Source organism: Cnephaeus nilssonii (assembly GCF_951640355.1).
Source record: "Cnephaeus nilssonii genome assembly, chromosome: X".
NCBI classification, from domain to species: domain Eukaryota; kingdom Metazoa; phylum Chordata; class Mammalia; order Chiroptera; family Vespertilionidae; genus Cnephaeus; species Cnephaeus nilssonii.
The window spans coordinates 52,998,681-53,014,868 of NC_137071.1; the positions used below are offsets into that span (position 1 = coordinate 52,998,681).

At 42.0% G+C, this 16,188-nt stretch overlaps 1 protein-coding gene across 2 annotated transcripts in view; it reads left to right on the top strand.

Moving 5' to 3' along the window:
* Nucleotides 1–16,188, top strand: part of PRRG1 (proline rich and Gla domain 1) — a 244,954-nt gene that overhangs the window by 151,242 nt on the left and 77,524 nt on the right. For both annotated transcript variants that reach the window (XM_079765128.1, XM_079765129.1), the window contains exon 3: nucleotides 9,347–9,507. In XM_079765128.1, coding sequence (XP_079621254.1) covers nucleotides 9,347–9,507 — 161 coding nt within the window. The remainder of the gene's footprint in view (nucleotides 1–9,346; nucleotides 9,508–16,188) is intronic.

Consider the following 16,188-nt stretch of genomic DNA (forward strand, 5'->3'; position numbering starts at 1 on the left):
ATTCAATAGTTTTCTGATGGAGTCTTTAGGGTTTTCTATATAGTATGTACAGTATTATGTCATCTGTAAGTAATGAGAGTTTTACTTCCTCCTTTCCAATTTGGATGCCTTTTATTTCTTCTTATCTGATCACTATGGTCAGGACTTCTAGAACCATGTCGAACAGGAATGGTGAAAGAGGACATCCCTGTCTTGTTCCTGTTCCTAGGGGAAATGGTTTTAGTTTTTGCCCATTGAGTATGATGTTGGCTGTAGGTTTGTTATAAGGCTTTTATTATATTTAGGTATGATCCCTCTATTCCCACTTTGCTGATAGTTTTTATCAAGAAAGGGTGTTGGATTTTGTCAAGTGCTTTTTCTGCATCAATTGATATGATCATGTGATTTTTGTCCTTCAATATGTTTATGTGATGTATTACAATTATTGATTTGTGAATATTGTACCAATCTTGCATCCCCAGAATAAGTCCCACTTGGTCATGATGTATCATCTTTTTCATGTATTGTTAAATCAGATTTGCTAAAATTTTGTTGAGGATTTTAATGTCTACTAGTATGTTCATCAGAGATATTGGCCTGTAGTTCTCTTTCTTTATAGTGTCTTTATCTAGTTTGGAATTATGGTAATGCTGGCTTCATAGAAAGAGTTTGGAAGTATTCCTTCCTCTTGAATTTTTTTCAATCATTTGAGGCATATAGGTGTTAGTACTTCTTTGAGTATTTGGTAAAACTCCCCTTTGAATCCGTCTGGATGAGGGCTTTTGTTTGCTGGGAAATTTTCTATTACTGCTTCAATTTCATCAGTAGTTAATGACCTATTCAGGTTTTCTGATTCTTGCTGATTGAGTTTTAGAAGGTTGTATTTTTCTAGGAATATGTCCATTTCTTCTAGTTGTTCCATTTGTTGCACTTAAGTTGTTCATAGTATTATATAATCCTTTGTATATCTGTGGGGTAGGTTGTTACTTCATCTCTTTCATTTCTGATTTTTTTTTTAATTTGCCTCCTCTCTCTTTGTTTCCTGGTGAGTTGGGCTAGAGTTTCATCTATCTTGTTTATCCTTTTAAAGAACCAGCTCTTGGTTTTATTGATCTTTTGTATTGTATTTTTGAGTTTTACTTTTTTATTTTATTTTTATTTTTCGTACTTTTTGTGGGTTTTTTTTTGTCTCTGTCATTTCTTTCTTTTTTTTAATGTTGTTTTTTTTTTTAGATTCACTCCACACTATTTGATTTTATTTTTAATCTTTATTGTTCAGATTATTACAGATGTCCCTCTTTTTTTTTTCTCCCATAGCTCCCTTCCGGTTCCCAACCCACCCCAGGCCCTCACCACCTGACTGTCTTCATCCATAGGTACTGCATACATGCATATAAGTTCTTTGTCCAATCTCTTCCCACACCTCTCACATCCCCTTCCCCCCGAGAATTGTTAATCTGGTCCCTTTCCATGCTCTTGATTCTATTACATTCACCAGTTTATTCTGTTTGTCAGATTTTTTATTCATTTGATTTTTGGATTCACTTGTTTATAGATATGCATTTGTTGTCACTTTCTTGTTCATAATTTTTTTATATTTACCTTTTTCTTCTTCTTCCTATTCTTAAAGAATACCCTTCAACATTTCATATAATACTGGTTTGGTTGTGATGAACTCCTTTAGCTTTTTCTTGTCTGTGAAGCTCTTTATCTGACCTTCAATTCTAAGTGATAGCTTTGCTGGGTAGAGTTGGTTGTAGGTTCTTGCTATTCATCACTTGGAATATTTCTTGCCATTCCCTTCTGGCCTGCATTGTTTCTGTTGAGAAATAAGCTGACAGTCATATGGGTGCTCCCTTGTAGGTAACTAACTGTTTTTCTCTTACTGCTTTTAAGATTCTCTCTTTGTATTTTGCCCTTGGCATTTTAATTATGATGTGTCTTGGTGTGGTCCTCTTTGGATTCCTCTTGTTTGGGGTTCTCTGTGCTTCGTGGACTTGTAAGTCTATTTCTTTCGCCAGGTAGTTAAAGTTTTCTGTCATTATTTTTTTAAATAGGTTTTCATTTCTTGCTCTCTCTCTTCTTCTGGCACCCCATAATTTTGATGTTGGTACCCTTGAAGTTGTCCCAGAGGCTCCTTACACTATCTTCATATTTTTGGATTCTTTTTTCTTTTTTCTCTTCCAGTTGGGCGTTTTTTGCTTCTGCGTATTTCAAATCTTTGACCTGATTTTTGGGATCCTCTTGTCTACTGTTGAATCTTTATATAATTATTCTTTATTTCAGTCAGTGCATGCTTAAATTCTGACTGGTCCTTTTCCATTTTTTAAAATTTATTTATTTCTGCTCTGATCTTTATTATTTCCTTCCTTCTACTTATTCTGGGATTTTCTTGTTCTCTTTCTAATTCTTTAAGTTGTAGTGTTAGATAATTTATTACCAGTTTTTCTTGTTTTTTGAGGTAGGCCTGTAGTGCTATGAACTTCCCTCTCAGGACTGCTTTCACTGTGTTCCATAGATTTTGGATTGTTGTGTTATTCATTTTCATTTATTTCTAGGATTTTTTAAAATTTCTTCTTTGATCTCTTTGGTAGCCCATTCATTGTTTAATAACATGCTATTTAGCTTCCATGTATTTGCTTGTTTTTGAGAGCTTTTAATGTAGCTGATTTCTAATTTTATGCCATTGCGGTCTGAGAAGATGCTTGATATGATTTCAGTCTTTTTGAATTTGTAGAGACTTAGCTTGTGTCCTAACATGTGTTCTATCTTTGAAAATGCCCTATGTGCACTTGAGAAGAATGGATATTCCATAGGTTTAGGATAGAATATTCTGGAGATGTAAATTAGTTCCTTCTGTTCTAGAGTGTCATTTAGGATTGCTGTTTCCTTATTGATTTTTTTTTTCTAGAAGATTTATCCAGTGATGTTAGTGGAGTATTAAAGTCTCCTACTATGATCACATTGCTGTCACTCTCTCACTTAATATCCTCCAGAATTTTTTTATATATTTAGATGCTCCTGTATTAGGTGCATATATGTTTATCAGACTTATAGCCTGTTGTTTTATCAATCCCTTTAGTATTATGAAGTGGCCTTCCTTATCTCTTTGTTGTTTTTTTTTTTGTTTTGTTTTGTTTATTTATTTATTTGTTTTTCTGAGGTCCGCAATGGTGTCTTTTTAATTTAAATTATTTATTGTTGAAAGTATTACATATGTTTCCTTTCCCCCCATTGACTTCTCTCCAGCCACCCCCCCCCCATGGCACATGTCCCCACCCCCCTACTGTCTGTGCCCTTTGGTTATGATTATATGTATGCATACAAGTCCTTTGGTTGATGTCTTGTGCCCTCCCTCCTAACCTACCCTACCCTGCCTGACCTCTGAGGCTTGATGTGCTGGCCTTCACTTTGAGGTCTATTCTTTCAGATATAAGTATTGCTACTCCAGCTTTTTTTTTTTTTTCATTTCCATTTGCTTTGAAAATTTTTGCCATCCCTTCACTTTCAGTCTGTGTGAGTCATTTGTTCTGAGGTGGGTCTCTTGTAGACAGCATATATATGAGTCATGTTTACTTATCCATTCATCTCCCCTATGTCTTTTGATTGGAGCATTTACGTTTAAGGTTATTATTGATACGTACTTGTTTGTTGCCATTTTTATTCTTTATGCCTGTGTTCCTTATTCCCTTTTTATTTCTTCTTTTTATAACAGTCCCTTTACCATTTCTTACATTATTGGCTTAGTGGTAATAAACTCCCTTAGCCTTTTTTTTTTTTGGTCTGTGAATCTCCTGTTTTCACCTTCAATTTTGAATGATAGCCCTGCTGGATAGTGCATTCTTGGATTTAGTCCCTTGCTTTGTGTCACTTTGTATACTTCATTCCATTCCCTTCTGGCCTGATGTGTTTCTATTGAGAAATCAGTTAATACTCTAATGGGAGATCCCTTGTAGGTAACTTTTTGTCTCTTGCAGTCTTTAAGATTCTTTGTTTGTCTTTTACGTTTGTCAATTTAATGATGATGTGTCTTGGTGTTGGTCTTTTGGGGGTTTTCTTGATTGGGAGTCTCTGTGCTTCATGGACTTGTGTGACTTTTCTCTTCTCAAAGTCAGGGAAGTTTTCTGTCATTATTTCTTCAAACAAGTTTTCTATCCCTTGCTCAGCTTCCTCTCCTTCTTGCACCCCTATTATGCAGACTAGAGGCCCGGTGCATGAAATTCGTGCACTGGGGGGGGGGAGGTGTGTCCCTCATCCCAACCTGCACCCTCTCCAAACTGGGACCCCTTGGGAGATGTCCAACTGCCTGTTTAGGCCCGATCCCACAGGGCAGTCGGACATCCCTTTCATAATTCGGAACTGCTGGCTCCCAAATGCTTGCCTGACTGCCTGATTGCCCCTAACCACTCCCCTGCCAGCCTGATTGACACCTAACTGTTCCCCTGCCGGCCCGATCATCCCCAACTGCCCTCCCCTCACAGCCTGGTCACCCCCAAATGCCCTCCCCTGCATATTCCCTCTTTATTAGATAGGTTTTTTTCTTTAACATATTGGACAGTATACCTGCTGTGGTCTTGACAAACCAGTAAAAATGTAAACCCAAACTAAAAGTGTCATAAAATAAACTCCTTAAACAGGAATTTCATGAGACCTTGGAAAGGTGATATCATGTGGTTGTTGGGCTTATATTTGAATAAGTAGAAGGTTTATAGGTGATTTCACACTTTTTCATATTTTCTAAAAGTTTCCTTTTCTTTTATAAATAATAGACATGTAATCAACTCTCCATCTTTCCCTCCAAAAATTATTTTGAAAGGGCAAAGGCAATTGGAGCCAAGTCTGTTAAGTAATGTAGGTGTCAAGATGGAAGGTTTTTTCACATAGAGGTCTACTAACACTGTACTTATCCATTTTCCCACAAACTTTTGGCCCATTTTTTCCCTTCTGCTAGAAATACTCCTTCCAAGATGCCTTTCTCCTCTTAATAATCTCAATCCTCTCTACCTATGAAAGTTCTACTGGGCCCTTTGAGGGGTGGCCAAGTCTCTGTGGCCCTCTCCCAATCCTTGCAGCCAGATCTGCTTGCTCCTTCCTCAGTGTTCCCACAGTGCCATGGACACAGCTCCAGCACAGTCCACACATGCAACCAGTTGTCACCATTTCCTGGGAATGTTCTGTCCTATTCTCTTCCCTTTATAGGGGAATCAAGCTGGAGTTTTGCAGGTTGGGAAGAAGCTGGCAGCGGCTGAAAGTGGAATGTGCCTAGGGGGGCACAGGCACCTCAAGCCAACAGGCCTACGGCCAGGGTCATGGCTGGGAGTGGATCACACGGGAGAGGCGCACCCACAGCCCTGGCCACAGCTGGAAGCTGAATACGCTGAGAGGGGCGCAGGCGTGTCCCAGCCAACAGGTCTACAGCCAGGCCCACAGCTGGGAGCGGATCGTGCCTGGTAGGTGCAGCTGCCTCCCAGGCCCACAGCCATGGCCCTGGCTGAAAGCTGAACGCACCGAGAGGGGCGCAGGCACCTCCCAGCCAATAGGCCTAAGGCCCCGGTCACGGCTGGGAGCGGATCGCGCTGAGAGGGGAGCAGGAGAGGGGCACGGGCGCCTCCCAGCTGACAGGTCTACGGCCAGGGCCACAGCTGGGAGTGGATCTCGCCCAGGAGGTGCGGCTGCCTCCCAGGCCCACAGCCATGGCCCTGGCTGAAAGCTGAACTCGCCGGGAGGGGCGCAGGCACCTCCCAGGTGACAGGCCTCGGCCCTGGCGGCGGCTGAAAGTGGAGCATGCGGAGAGGGACGTGGCTGCCTCCCAGGCCCATAGTCCTGCCCAAGGCTGAAAGCTGAATGTGCCTCCCAGCCAACAGGCCTAAGGCCCCGGTCACAGCTGGGAGCGGATCGCATGGGAGAGGCGCGCCCACAGCCCTGGCCACAGCTGGAAATGGAACACACTGAGAGGGGTGCAGGCATCTCCCAGCCGACAGGCCTACGGCCAGGGCCACAGCTGGGAGCGGATCGTGCCTGGGAGGTGTGGATGCCTCCCAGGCCCACAGCCATGGCCGAGGCTGAAAGCAGAACGCATGGAGAGGGGCGCAGGTGCCTCCCAGCCAACAGGCCTAAGGCCCGGGCCACGGCTGGCAGTGGAACGCTCTGAGAGGGGTGTAGGCGCCTCCCAGCCCCAGCTGACAGGCCAACGACCTGGGTCACTGCTGGGAGCGGATCACGCCAGAGGGTGTGGCCGCCTCGCAGGCCCACGGCCTGGGCCGGGGCTGGAAGTGGATCTCGTGGAGGTGGGGTCCAGCTGCCTTCCAGGCCCACGGGCGAGGCTGGGGCTGGAAGCGGATCGTGGGAGGGGAGTTGGGGGGGGCCACAGGAGTCTCCCAGGCGGATGGCCAGGGCTGCAGCTGGGAGCAGATTACGCCAGGGATGCGCGGGCTGAGGTTAGTAGCAGATCGTGCCGGGGGCGTGGCCACCTCCCAGGCCTACAGCCTGGGCCAAGCTGCCGGCTCTCATCAGCCCTCCCTGGGACTGGGGGTCTCCGGCGGGCCTGAGAGGACTGGGCGCCGCCATCTTGTGTCTATGGGCGCTGCCATTTTGTCGTGGAGTGATGGTTAATTTGCATATTACTCTATTATTAGATAGGATGATGTTTCGTTTCATGTTGTCCCAAAGCTCCCTTAGACTCTCTTGCTTTTTAAGTTGTTTTCCAGTTGCTAGTGACAAACGGGGTCATCTGGGACCCGGGAGTTTTCATTATCCTGGTTCCTAGAATAGTGGGACGATTGGCCACTTTCCACTCCAGTCACTGATGGCTCCTTGAGAGTGTTCAGACCCATAAGCTTGGTCTCTGCCTTTGTTTCCTCAGTAAAGTTCAAAGTGCAAGGTGTGGCAGGCTGTATTACCTAAGGCAGAGTTTTTTTCCTTCACCTACACTCTGGGTATTGGGAGGAGGTAGCTCTTCCCAGTGATAATGGCCATTTCAGTTTGGAAGCCTGAGAACGTTCCAATGCAGGACTTCTGGCTACTACTTGTCCAAGTCTCCCTGCCCTGCTTCCCTTCCCCACCTCTCCTCAGGCACCTCAAGTCCACTCCTCCTTCCCTGCCTTTGGTGTGTAGTTGCAAATGAAAACTCCTATGCTCTGGGTTTAGAAATAAAAAAGAAAAAGGTAAAGGGAATAAAAGATGCAGCTTTATCCCCAGTGGCTCTGTTCTGCCATGTCTAGACTCTGCTGCCACCATCAGTCTTGTTACTTTTCTTAGCACCTTGGGTGATATGGGCACTGCGGGTCATGCCACTGTGGGTCCAGAGGTGCTGCTCCTCAGTCACCACTGCTGCCACAGGCCGCTGTGTATGCTCTGAGAACCCCCCCCCCCCACCACCACCACTCGTGATCTCACTCTTCCTACAGGTTTCTAGGTGCCTTCTGTTCTTCTTTGTTATAAGTCACCTCCTCAGCTGGACCACAGTTGGAAATTCCAGGTGAATGTTTTCCTTTTTAGTTGTATTTCCAGCCTGGCCCTGAGACAAGGTGCCTGACAGGTCTTCCTATTCAGCCTCCATTTTCTCCTCTCCACTGATATTCTTAATCTCAATATCAGCCTTTTAGTTTCTTTCATACCACTTGCCACAATTTTAAAGATTTCTTCTAATGATGTTTTATCACTCTGATTCATTTTATAGATGGTTAACCTTCTGAGGTACATAAAGAAGGATACTCTTATGGAAGTGCACCATAGTTTTCAATCTAGTATAGGTTCATCTAGCTGGTATCAATTTGGATAATTTAAAGAATCATCAGTAATAAATCCATATCTCATATAAAGTGAAACACATCTCTATAATGAGGTAAACCTTAAATTCATTGAAATTGTTATTTTTAAAAGAACATTCACTATTTTTCATTTACTTCAATATATTCTTTGAAACATATAGACATTTTTTAAACATCTTGAAGGATCTGTAATGTGCTTTTCCCCATGTTAGCAGTATATCAGATTAGGGAATTTTCTAATTTTTTTTTTGCAGTAGCAGAGATTAATTTCTAGTATCTCTGCAAACAAACATGACACTTTTAGGAGAATGTAATTGAAGTATATTTTAAAATGAGCCCAGCCAGCATGGATCAGTGTTTGAATGTCAACCTATGAACCAGGAGGTAACAGTTTGATTTCTGGTCAGGGCACATGCCCAGGCTGGGGGCCCATTCCCCAGCCTGGGGCGTGCAGGAGGCAGCCTATCGATGATTCTCTCTCATCACTGATGTTTCTATCTTTCTCTCCCTCTCCCTTCCTCTCTGAAATCAATAAAAATATTTTAAAAACAAACAAATAGAAAATGTTAAACTTGTTTAAAAAGTAAAAAAAAATAAATGAATCAGTATGTAAAAATAAAAATAATTTTCCATAATTGTGTAACTCCTGCCTTTATTTTATTGGATATCATAAGTGTGTATTTTGAATGTTTATATAAAATGCCTCTAAGTCATGCAGAATTTTCTTTTTCTGAAGGACAGTAAAATGGGGTTGAATATATTTAAATGTCTCAATATGTTTAACTTAAGTGAATTTAGAACAAAATTATTATTAGCATTCCTTGGAATGAATTATGGCTAAATTTACCTTAATTTTTTGATATTGTTTTGTCACGTCTTTTTTTTTTTTTTCATACAAGTAAAGCTCCTCTTGGTTCATATCATTAGGTTAGTTGGAGTTTTATGTTTTTTAGTTAAGGGACAAAGACTGATAGTCTAGAGACTGGATTTTTATTTGCTTACTGCTGTCCAACAGCAGAGTACCTCAAGGTGTCAACTTATAATAATAGGTATAAATGGTGGTATCAGCCCTAACTGGTTTGGCTCAGTGGAGAGAGCAGCGGCCTGTGGACTGAAGGATACCTGGTTCGATTCTGGTCAAGGGCATGTACCTTGGTTGTGGGCATATCCCCAGTGGGGGTCGTGCAGGAGGAAGCTAACCAATGTTTATCTCTCATCAATGTTTCTAACTCTATCCTTCTTCCTTCCTCTCTGTAAAAAAGTCAATAAAATGTATTTAAAAATAAATGGTGGTATCATTGTTACTATATTTAAACACCCATGGTTGGCAAGAACGTGCTAAAGTCTGAATATAAGATAGTAAACTATATCACTGTCCCTGCCCAGAGCACCTGCTACTGAAAGGACATACTAACTTGATGAAGAATATGGCAGATGTGATGGTTTGGAGCTAAATGCTACTTCATTGCTGACTCACACAGAAAGAGGTTTAGGATGTTGGCTCTGTATTCTAAAGACTATCTAGCAGTTTTCATCTTGTATATTAACTTTACACATTTTTATTACAAGTGTATGCTTATTATTGTATCTTTTTTTAGTTTTCCTCACGGGAGGAAAAGCAAATTCGGTACTAAAACGCTACCCAAGAGCTAATGGACTTTTTGAAGAAATAAGACAAGGAAATATTGAACGTGAATGCAAAGAAGAATTCTGCACATTCGAAGAAGCAAGAGAAGCTTTTGAAAATAATGAAAAAACTGTAAGTATGTTGGTACTTTTAAATTTTTTTGACAGATTTGCCTACCTTTTAGATATATGTTTGAAGTCTGCATTCCCAAATGGTATGCATTGCTAGCAATTAAAAGTTACCCTTGTGAAGAACTCTGAAAGTGGCATCTAACTTAAACTACTGTGTGTATAGAGGGCTAGATTCACATCCCTGTATGTTGGCCTGTCTGTGCAGGTCCTATTTCCATAGGACTCTGCTGAACTAAGATTTGTCCTCTTAGCAAGGGGAAGCAAATGTTTGTTTCATAGAAGCTTCATTCAGGGAAAGTTATAGTTGACATCATCTCTTTACTCTGCCTAATCAGAGAGAAATTGTGGAGGAAGCTAATAGATACTGACACTAATTCAAAATGGTTTACTTCTCCTACCAAAGAAAATACTTTGGTAAAAGCACAACGCAGCGGTATAAATTCTATAGAACTGCTTTGAACTTGTAAATTGCATTGCCAGAGGTAGCCATTATACAAAGATGCATTCCTGTGTACCATGAAAATAACACTTGATACTAAACAAGGGATGTCAGATGTGTTAGAGGGACATCAAATTTTATTACAGAAGTAAAATTTTATTGCTGAAGTTTTAAGGATAGGGGATTTTATCTTGATAGATAGAGAGGAACTCAGGAGTAAAAGCTCAAGGTCTAATAGCTCAAGGTTGTTTCTAAGTATTGCTCTGTTACTGAGTTTTTAAACCTTATCTATATATATAAAAGCCTAAGCAACCAAACAAGCAAACAACCGGACCGACCAGAATGAGCAGTTGCTATGATGCACACTGACCACCAGGGGGAAGACGTTCAACACAGGAGCTTCCTCCTGGTGGTCAGTGCACTCCCTCAGTGGGAGCACCACTCAGCTGACCGACACGCCCTGGTGGCACATCAGCCAGGTGGCAGCCACTCACTCCCTCAGTAGTCCTACAGGTCCAATCTCTGGAGAATGGGCCAGGCACTGATGGACCTGCACCACCAGCATGATCCTGATCCTGACACCACTGCTGGCCTCCTGAAGTTGGCCTCAGGCACTGTGGCCTCTTCCCCTCCCTAGATGCTCCACAAGGAAGAAACTATATAAAAGCAGCTGCAAGGTGGCTCCTGAAAACCAGCACGAATGTCAGAATCCAAGGCCGTATTTTTTTTATTGTTTAAAGTATTACACATAGTAGTACATATATCTCCTTTTTTCCCCCATTGACTTTCCCCCAGCCTCCCCTACCCGCTGTCTCATGCCCTCATACCCCCCACCCACCCCCCCTCCCCGCAGTGTCTTGTGTCCATTGGTTGTGCTTATATGCATCATACAAGTCCTTCGGTTGATCTCTTCCCCCGACTCCCCAACACTCTCCAGCCTTCCTGTAGAAGGCTGTAATTTGACAGTCTGTTCGATGCTTTACTGCCTCTGTATCTATCTTTTTGTTCATCAGGTTATAATGTTATTTTCCATAAATGAGTGAGATCATGTGGTATTTTTCTTTAATTGCCTGGCTATTTTCACTTAGCATAATGCTCTCCAGTTCCATCCATGCTGCTGCAAATGGTAAGAATTCCTTCTTTTTTATAGCAGTGTAGTATTGCATTGTGTAGATGTATCACAGTTTTCTAATCCACTCATTGGCTGATGGGCATTTAGGCTGTTTCCAAATCTTAGCTATGGTGAATTGTGCTGCTATAAACATAGAGGTGCATATATCCTTTCTGATTGGTATTTCTGGTTTCTTGGGATATATTCATAGAAGTGGGATCACTGGGTAAAATGGGAGTTCCATTTTCAGTTTTTTGAGGAAACTCCATACTGTTCTCCACAGTGGCTGCACCAGTCTGCATTCCCACCAGCAGTGCACAAGGGTTCCTTTATCTCCGCATCCTCGCCAGCACTTGTCGTTTGTTGATTTGTTGATGATCACCATTCTGACAGGTGTGAGATGATACCACATTGTCATTTTGATTTGCATTGCTCAGATAATTAGTGACTTTGAGCATGTTTTCATATGTCTCTTGGCCTTCCTTCTGTCTTCTTTCAAAAAGATTCTATTTAGGTCCATTGCCCATTTTTTTATTGGATCATTTATCTTCCTTTTATTAAGTTGTATGAGTTCCGTGTAAATGTTGGAGAAGCAAATATGTTCTCCCATACAATGGGCTTTCTTGTTGTTTTGTTGATGGTTTCTTTTGCTGTGCAAAAACTTTTTATTTTGATGTAGTCCCATTTGTTTATTTTCTCTTTAGCTTCCATTGCCCTAGGAGCGGTATCAGTGAAGAAATTGCTTCGGCATATGTCTGAGATTTCTCTGCCTGTGGATGCCTCTAGTATTTTTATGGTTTCTCATCTTATGTTTAAGTCCTGAATCCATTTTGAGTTTATTTTTGTGTATGGTGTAAGTTGGTGGTCTAGTTTTATTTTTTTTTTTGCATGTATCTGTCCAATTTTCCCAACACCATTTATTGAAGAGACGGTCTTAACTCCATTGTGTGTTCATGCCTCCTTTGTCAATTATCAATTGAGCATAGTGGTTTGGGTTGATATCTGGGTTCTCTATTCTATTCCATTGGTCTATATGCCTGTTCTTGTGCCAGTACCAGGCTGTTTTGAGAACAGTGGCTTTGTAATACAGCTTGATATCTGGTATTGAGATCCCTCCTAGTTTATTCTTCTTTCTCAGGATTGCTGCGGCTATTTGGGGACTTTTTATTCCAGATGAATTTTTGGAGAGTTCTTCCTAGGTCTGTGAATTATGCCATTGGTATTTTACTGGGGAGTGCATTGAATCTATAGATTGCTTTGGGTAGTATGGACATTTTGATGATGTTGATTCTACCAATCCATGAACATGGTATGTTCTTCCGTTTGTTTATGTCTTCCTCTATCTCTTTTTTTCAGTGTCCTGTAGTTTTCCATGTATAGGTCTTTTACGTCCTTAGTTAAGTTTATTCCTAAATATCTTAATTTTTTTTTTTTGGTTTGATGGTAAATGGGATTGCTTTTTAAATCTCTCTTTCTGTAAATTCACTATTGGTGTACAGAAATGCCGTAGATTTCTTTCTTTTTTAAAAAATATATTTTATTGATTTTTTACAGAGAGGAAGGGAGAGGGACAGAGAGCTAGAAACATCGATGAGAGAGAAACATCGACCAGCTGCCTACTGCACACCCCCTACTGGGGATGTGCCCACAACCAAGGTACATGCCCTTGACCGGAATCGAACCTGGGACCCTTCAGTCCGCAGGCCGACGCTCTATCCACTGAGCCAAACCGGTTTCGGCTGCTGTAGATTTCTTGACGTTAATTTTGTATACTGCTACATTGCTGAATTCATTTATTAAGTCTAATAGTTTTTGGTGGAGTCTTTAGGGTATTCCAGGGTTTGCCGCTATTCAGTGGGTGCCAGTGTTGTAGATTCTCAGTGTTTTCAGGCTTCCGATAACATCCACTTTCCCCTTCAAGATGTCGTGGTCTCCGCATCAGAGCTAGTTGCTCCGGGAGGGATCTCAGCAGCAGTGGAAGCTGCCTGTTCAGGGGAACCCCGTCCGGCTGTCCCTCACAGTCCCCTGTAATTATAGCTGTCCCTCAACTCAGAAACAAACATTCCCTGTGCGACTACACACTTTTTTCCTTCTCTCACTCACACACTATCTTACAGTCTGCCTTCCCATCAGCAGCCATCTTCCTTCCTCTAATTGAATTATAATTGACACTAGGGGCCCAATGCACAAAATTCCCTCAGCCTGGCCTGTGCCCTCTCATAATCCAGGACCACGAGGGGGCCTAAACCAGCAGTCAGACATCCCTCTCGCAATCCGGGACCCCTTGCTCCTAACCACCTGCATGCTTGCTACTAACCACCTGCCTTTTCTCTCCTTGCTGCCTGCCTTCTCGCTCTTAACCACCCGCCTGCCCGCTCCTTACTGCTTGGTTCGCCGCTCCTTACCACCCACTTGTTCACTCCTTACCCCCCTCCTGCTTGCTCCTTACTGCCCTCCTGCTTGCTCCTTACCGCCCGCCTGCTTGCTCCTTACTGCTTCGCTCACAGCTCCTTAGCACTGCCACGATAGCAGAAGTGGCTTCCACCACAGCCGCTGTGCTCGCGAGCCATGAGCCCAGCTTGGATGAGCGGCGCTCCCGCTGTGGGAGCTCACTGACCACCAGGGGACAGCTCCTGCGTTGAGCTTCTTGCCCCTTGGTGGTCAGTGAACGTTATAGCAACTGGTCGCTCTGGTTGTCCAGTCGTTCCACTGTAAAGGTTTCTGGGCTTTTATATATACAGATACCATTAACCATACATATTTCATCAATTTGGTAAATATATACACATATATACTAGAAGCCCAATGCACGAAATCTGTGCAAGGGGCTTGGCCCTCACAGCCGTGGCGGCTTTGGCTTCATCTAGATGGTAGTCCAGACGGTCGTTCTGCTGTTCAGTCTAATTAGCATATTAGCTCTTTTTTATATAGGACATATATGAAACCATCACCACAATCAAGATAGTAAACAAATTCATCATCCCCAAAAGTTCCTTCTTTCTCCATATAATTCCTTCTCACTTGTCCCCACAAACAGCACCCCCCAGACAATGATTGATCTGATTTCTGTCACTATTGATTCATTTATATTTTCTAGAATTTCCTATAAATGAAGTCATACATTATGTACTTTTTTTGGTATGACTCCTTTCACTCAGCATAACTATGTTCAGATGCATACATACTACATGTACCAATAGTTCATTCGTTTTTTAGAGATTGAGGTTGTTTCCAGTTTGTAGTTATTACAAATAAAGCTGCTATGAACACTTATACACTAGACCATTAATTTTTAATTAAAGAATGATGTATTTATTTTGACTTGAGTTCTAAGAAATCTAAAGGTCTAAATTATATTTTCAAGGATGCATTATGTGTTGTTAAACCTTTTATTTAGAGATTATTATAGATCCACAGAAAATACAGAGAGTCTCCTTGTAACCTTTACCCAGTTCTCCCCAATGGTTACATCTTACATAATTATAGTACAACTAGAGGCCCAGCACACGACATTTGTGCACTGGGGTGGAGGGTCCCTCAGCCCATCCTGTGCCCTCTCACAGTCCAGGGCCCCTCAGGGGATGTCCGACTGCCACGGAGGCAGGAGAGTCTCCCGCCACAGCTGCTGCACTCGCCAGCTGTAAGCCTGGCTTCTGGCTGAGTGGTGCTTCCCCTGTGGGAGCGCACTGACCACCAAGGGGCAGCTCCTGCTTTGAGTGTCTGACTCCTGATGGTCAGTGCGCATCATAGCGACCAGTTGTTCCGCTGTTCAGTTGATTTGCATATTAGCCTTTTATTATATAGGATATCAAAAACAGGAAACTGACATTGGTGCACACTCTGTGTATAGTATTATGCCATTTTACCACATGTGTAGATCCTATAATCACAACTAGTAATACAGATACAGAATTTTTTCACTACCACAAATACTTTTAAAAAAAATTTTTTAAAGTATTACACAAGTCTCCTTTTCCCCCATTGACCTCTCCCCAGCCACCCCCACCCCCCAGCACCTGCCCTCATCCCCCTACTGTCTGTGTTCATTGGTTATGCTCATATGCATGCATACCAGTTCTTTGGTTGACCTCTTACCCTCTCACCCTCTACCTTCCTTCATATGTTGGACAGTCTGTTCAATGCTTCTATGACTCTGGTTCTATTTTTGTTCATCAGTTTTACAAAATTCTTCCTTAATAGTCATACCTCCCCGTTCCCCAACCCACCATCTCTAACTTTTTGTAATCACTAATCTGTTCCCTCACCTCTGTAATTCTTTCATTGCAAGAATGTTTTATAAATGGAATCATATAATATGAAACTTTTGATACTGACTTTTTACACTCAGCATTATGTTCTTGAGATTCACATAAGTTGTTGTGTATATCAATAGTTCATTCTTTTTCATTGCAGAGTAGTAATCTATGGTATGGATGTATCACATTTTTAAAACTATTCACTCCTTCAGGGACATCTGGGTTGTTTCCAGTTTGGGGTTATTACAAATAAAGCTGCTATAAATATTTATATACAAGCTTCCATGTGAACATAACTTTTTTTTTATTGAGGTATGATATGTGTACATATCTTACCATTAACCCCCCCCACCCCACACCCATACATGCCCTCACCCTCCAGAGTTTTGCGTCCATTGTTTATGCTTATATGCATGCATACAAGTCCTTCGTTTGATTTCTTATCTCCCACACCTCTCCCTAACTTTCCCCCTGTAATTTGAAAGTCTGTTTGTTGCTTTACTGTCTCTGTATCTATCTTTTTGTTCATCAGTTTATAATGTTCTTTATTATATATAAATGAGTGAGATCATGTGGTATTTTTCTTTCATTGACTGGCTTATTTCACTTAGTATAATATTCTCCAATTCCATCCAGGTTGCTGCAAATGATGAGAATTCCTTCTTTTTTATGGCAGCATAGTATTCCATTGTGTAGATGTACCATAGTTTTTTCTGATCCAGTCATCTGCTGAGGGGCACCTAGGCTGTTTCCAAATCTTAGCTATTGTAAATTGTGCTGCTATGAACATAGGGGTGAATATATCCTTTCTGATTGGTGTTTCTAGTTTCTTCGGATATATTCCCAGGAGTGGGATTACTGGGTCAAATGGGAGTT